Below are 5,424 nucleotides of genomic sequence, written 5' to 3' on the forward strand. Positions count from 1 at the left end.
TCAGCAGGACAGGAAGATTGCTAATAATAATGTACTACCTCCTGTTAAAGATAATGCAAGATAGTATTTTTAATGTCTATAAGGGTGTTCCATGGAGTTTGGTATTTTCCAAATTACACTGTAAAGCTGGCACTACTTCATCTAAATAATTTTATCATGCTTTGGCAACAAGTCAAAGAAATATCTAAAGGGTATATGAATTAGCTTTACTGATTACAATTATTCACCTGTATTTTCCCTTTAATACTTGTAATTAACCAATTCCCCTCTTTAGAAGTTTAGCTATTTTAGTTACACTGCTTAAATATACTACATGAAAAGAAACTAATATGTCAATGTATTTCAGCAATTATATTTTTCTTCCTCATAGATAATTTTTCTGTCTGGAGTAAATGTCTGGTAGTGTTGAAGTTAAAAATCAAACTCTTTAATAAAGAATTTCTTCAAGTAAATACCAAAAAATTAAAACATTCAGTTTGAATTTAAGTCTTAATAATTAATTACAACCTAGAGATCTTCTTTATCATAATATCCATGTTCTTTTGGAACTGTAGTTTCCCCTAGATTTACAAGATTTAACTTGTAAAAAAAGTCCAGTTATTCCACTACACAAGATATTTTAAACATGGAAATTATTCATTAAAAAACAAATAAAGGATTTGGCTTAAAGCATAAAAATTTCTTTGTACTTATGGCTTATCACTTTGTGTAGAAATTTTGGATATAGAATTACAGAAATCAAACCTATAAAGAATTGTTGTGGTACAATCAGACTTCTTTATTATCCTTTTTATTAGAATGTAACTCAAGTTGTTGTAATCCTTTTGTCCTTGTGACTATCATCATATAAAGTTTGAAGACTGAAGTTAACCTAAGAAAGAGAACAAAGCTTCGCTTTAACTGAAAGTCTGTGTTAATATGAAGATAAAAACTCAGGCTAAAAAATTTCATGTTGGCCTCATTTAGTATTAGTTACACTTAGAATTCTATCCTATCTGTGGGTGATACCCTTGGTAAGTGACCTAACACAAGATTACCAGAACCTTAAGGTATTAGGCAAATTCTAGAAAATCTATCCATTAACATAGTGGTAAACATATTAGATGATCAGTAAAAATTTGTTGAATTGCATGAAGTGAAAAAATCAAATACTTGAATAATACTTCACAGTTATTTCATTTACTACTCAAAGATATTTTTATTCTTTGCAATAATTATGCATATTTACTTCAGAATAGAACAAGGTCTCAAAACTTAGTTTCTCTAGGTTAACATATTTCCAAATTAATAACCATCATTAAGTCACAAGTGTTTGAAGAGTTTCAGAACAGACTAAAAAATGGCACTTACAACACAGTGAATCTTAATGTAAACAACGTACTGACGTGTCAGTGTAGGTCCATCAATTACGACAAACTTACCATTGTGGTGGGGGATATTCATAATAGGAGAGGCTATGCGTAAGTAAGGGCGGAGGGTATACGGGAAATCTCAATTTTGTTGTAAAACTAATTCTGCTCTAAAAAATAAAGTCTATTAAAAAAAAAAGGCACTTATTCCAAAAATGTTAAAGCTATAAGTAAAACTCTTACTGAGACCTTATTTAGTTTATATTCATTTAGTTGCTATTCCAGGTCATTTGTACTATCTATGTAAATTCTTCAAGTAAACCAGCTGACTACAAAGTAAAATCAGATAAATGTATCTTAAATTTTATTATACAATAAATCCTACTTTAAAGATCTACTTTAACAAAGTTTATGACAAAGACTCTAGATTTATGAGATCCTATTATCTGATCGCATCACTTTTCTACTAAATTATATACATGCTCACTGTTGATAAAAATAATGTTCACCAATATTTCACATGCATGGTTAATGTTTTATTCTTTGAAGTATGGTTCTGAAATGCCACACTAAGTCAGGCTGAAAGGTAAAGTTTAAAATAGTTTTATAAGGATATGTTACAACATATGTAATGACTGTTCACTCTGTAAAATCTTGATCATAGAGCTGATGATAAACCTAGTTCGCAGTAGCACCATTTTCCAAATAGTCATCATTTTTCTCTTGTCTGCATAGACTTCTTCTCATTAGCTGCCTTTTGCTTCTGTTGCATGATCTCAGAGTCCCTATAATGGGAGAAAAGGCTATCAGTTTTTACAGAAAAGCTGATTATGTTCTCAGTTGTTTTCTGTATACAACCCATTCAGTATTAGAAGACAATTTAAAAGAAGATATAAACATTCATGTCTTTCCATTTTCATGGATAGGACAGCATGAGAAAGTAAAGAATAGAAAGGCTTTGAAGTAAGATTATTTTGAATACTATCTCCACTGTTATCACGACCTTGGCAAATAACCTCAAAGCTCTTTCAAAATCAGAGCAATACATATCAGGGTTGTTCTGAGGAATAGTTACATATTATATATATATATATAACACATAATATAAATATATATATATATAAGCATCCCACATTAGCTAGCTATATGCAGAAATAATGGCAATTACTCTTTATTGTCAACAAAGTTAATTCACTAAACTTTTTCCTGAAAAAGGGGAATTTAAGAAGTCTCTTAGATATCCTAACTGGCACCTAGGATTAGGATATAGATGTTACGAAACAATTCAGTTTCTTACAAGCCAAAAAACCCAAAAGCTAGTGATTAAAAATGTATTACACTAAAGAAAAGCAGGATATTCAGGGCATTTTCTTAATCCTTTCTGTCTCTGGCTGAGCTCCGCATGCCATATTGTGTGAACTACAAGCAGACTACCTGGGGTAGATGGTCCATGAGATCTATATTAAAAATATATACATATTAAATGGCTATGTATTCAACACCTACTATGTACCAGGTACTTTACTGGCTCTCAATTAAGTCTCACAACAACTCTGAGTAGTTAGCCCCACATTTCAGATTTAAAAAAAAAAATTAAAGGCTTAGAGCCAAGTAATTTGCCCCAAATCGCATGAAAACCAAGGTTTGTCCAATTTCAAAGTCCAGGCTCTTTCCTATCTTGTTATTATATTTTAATTCAAGATAAGTAGCTCTGTTCATGACAGTAAGACATTTCTGCAAAGCCAATAGCAAAAACAAGGAATGAGAAGGAAAACAAGACAGCTACAAAGAAATGAGGTATCATAGAAAATAGTGATAGTTTTGTTTAAAATCAAGCTCTGCTGTGTTTGTTCTATGACCTTAGTATTGTTACTGAGGTTCAGAGCCTCAGTTTCCTATTTATGCATTGAGCAGGACTGTGATAAATAGAGATAATACACATAGAACACCTACCACCGAACTTTATCAGAAGTGGGAATTTATTAAACAGTGGTTATTACTGAGCCAAGCTAGACTAGCTTCTCTAATAAAAATACTATTTTAGGGTAGCTGATCTGTATCACTTTCACTTTAACCCCAATGTGAGTAAACAGAAAGTTAAACAAAGCTTATCATTTTAATAATGTCATAGAAAGAAAGTTTGAAATGATAGTTAAGGGCTTCCACCTCATTGAATAATGATTAACTCTGGCTGCACATCAGAATCACTTGAGGAGCTTTTTTAAAGTCAGGTTTAACTTAAGATACAATAAAATTTACCTTCAGCACCTTTTAATGCTCAACTCCAGGCCAATTAAATCAGGACTAGGTATAGCACACAGACTTGAGTAGATGGCAAGTTTCCCCAGGTGGTTCTAATGTGTAGGCAGGCTTAAAGACCACAGAGAAGTCACACTGAAGCACATGTAGTCAATTACTCACTTGACTTCCAAATTCCACGTGGACAACAAAATTTGATTTTAGAATAAAATTTAACTTTTTTAAAAACATGAATGCATTTTACTTAAGCTGTTTTTCAAAGCATTTCTGTAGTAGTTTGTATTATTTCTCACATATAGTCTTATACTGAGGCTGTGTACTTGCATTCTTTACAACTCAATGGATCTTCAGAAGTCAATATAGCTACATATACTACACTTTTTGTGTCTCTTTCTAACAGTTATCACTATAATAGTGTCACTTGTCATCCAGACGAGTTTGGGTAGAATGTATTCTTTGAAATGTTGTATCTCTAGTACCTAACAGTTGACTATATGGAAGGTGTTCGATTATTTTTGCTAAATAAAGTTCTTATGGTTCTCTGAGATTCTCTGAAAGACAAATTATAGCTTGAGAGCTTTAAATTCTTCGTCCATAGGTTGGGATGGTAACTACCCCAAATAGTTTTCGTATGCCTGGCACACAACAGATACTCAACTGGTATCCTTTCTTGCAGGTTATGCCTTGATTTACCAAGATTTAAAAAATGCTTTCCATTCCCCAAAATGAAAACTTCAGCGACCTGAGAATATCATTAGTATCACTGACCTCTGCTTTCTCTGAGAGGTACTCAAGCTGTCATCTTTTCTTTTTCCCTTGCTTATTTCCTGAGATTTTTTCATGTTTTTCTGGCGGGCAAGTTCTCGTTGATTTCCACCTACAAAGAGAAAGTCATGTTCTTTTCCCATCTCCAAAACTATTAAGTCCATTATAAGGCTCTTATTTAGAAGTATCTTAAGTTTGCTTTTTAATAGATAAGCCAGAAGAGTACTGGAACTGAATGGTGTTCCCGGATCTGACCACCAGGAGGAAGCTTACAGGTAAACACTTAAGGTCTTAAGAGTATTATCATACCGATCAAGGCGTTCACTGGCTGTAAACACCAGATCTCTTAAAAAGGGAATTCCAATCGTCTGTATACATGGGCCAGAATTCCAAAATAAGTCCTGGCTTTTGAGGGGTGTGCGTGGAGAGATTCACAGATCACACCTCGCACAAGTTGGCCCATCACAATCCAACTGTTAAGCAAGCAAATACCGATGCTTGTGAAACATGACCTGCGAGGGCCAAACAAAAGAACTAGGGACAAGACTCAGTCGGAGCTCCCAGTTTTTATTAGGCCTTATGATTTTAAGCACCAGCTACAAGCCACCTCCAAACCAGGACCCCTCCTGGGGCTGCCTCCACACACCTCACCTCTGGAGAGCTGTTCTTTACTATGTAAACTCGCACCTGAGGTGCAGACACCTGTCGGACCTTTCAAGCCGGACGGGAGCCAACCGTCCCTCATTCTCAGCTGATTGAAGCTGGGTCCCCGCTCCGCTGGACCGATGGGCATACACTAGCTAGCCCCCGCCTCCCGGCCAAACGCGCCCGGGTGATCCGTTGGGTTCTTCGCCCAACGATCCCCTCCGCATCACCCACCCGTCCGCACACTCACGGGCCATGCTGACCACCGGACCGAGCCTGGAAGAGAGGGACTCGGAAAAGCAACGGCTTCGTCGACACTTTGCGGCGGTCCCCACCACTGGATCTAGAAGGCTGAGCCCGCGCCGGCCCTCCGTGGGGCGACGCCTCTATTCAGTCCACCGCCCCG

The 5,424-nt window shown here is 35.8% G+C and overlaps 1 protein-coding gene across 1 annotated transcript; it reads right to left on the reverse strand.

The window, feature by feature from the left end:
- Positions 1-1,173: 1,173 nt before the first annotated feature.
- LOC102883824 (small EDRK-rich factor 1) lies at positions 1,174-5,424 on the reverse strand. Its single transcript, XM_006913121.3, has 3 exons — positions 5,269-5,424; positions 4,377-4,485; positions 1,174-2,134 (listed from the first exon to the last, which is right to left on the reverse strand). The coding sequence occupies exons 1-3, from the start codon at positions 5,273-5,275 to the stop codon at positions 2,062-2,064; spliced, it is 189 nt and encodes a 62-aa protein (XP_006913183.1). The 5' UTR covers positions 5,276-5,424; the 3' UTR covers positions 1,174-2,061.

The sequence above is a fragment of the Pteropus alecto genome, unplaced genomic scaffold (assembly GCF_000325575.1).
Source record: "Pteropus alecto unplaced genomic scaffold, ASM32557v1 scaffold20, whole genome shotgun sequence".
NCBI classification, from domain to species: domain Eukaryota; kingdom Metazoa; phylum Chordata; class Mammalia; order Chiroptera; family Pteropodidae; genus Pteropus; species Pteropus alecto.

Excerpts from the sequence above, each read along its gene's own strand:
- LOC102883824 (XM_006913121.3), bottom strand. Across the intron at positions 2,135-4,376 it reads ACCTCTCAGAGAAAGCAGAG|GGACTCTGAGATCATGCAAC; the intron begins GTCAGTGATACT and ends CTCCCATTATAG.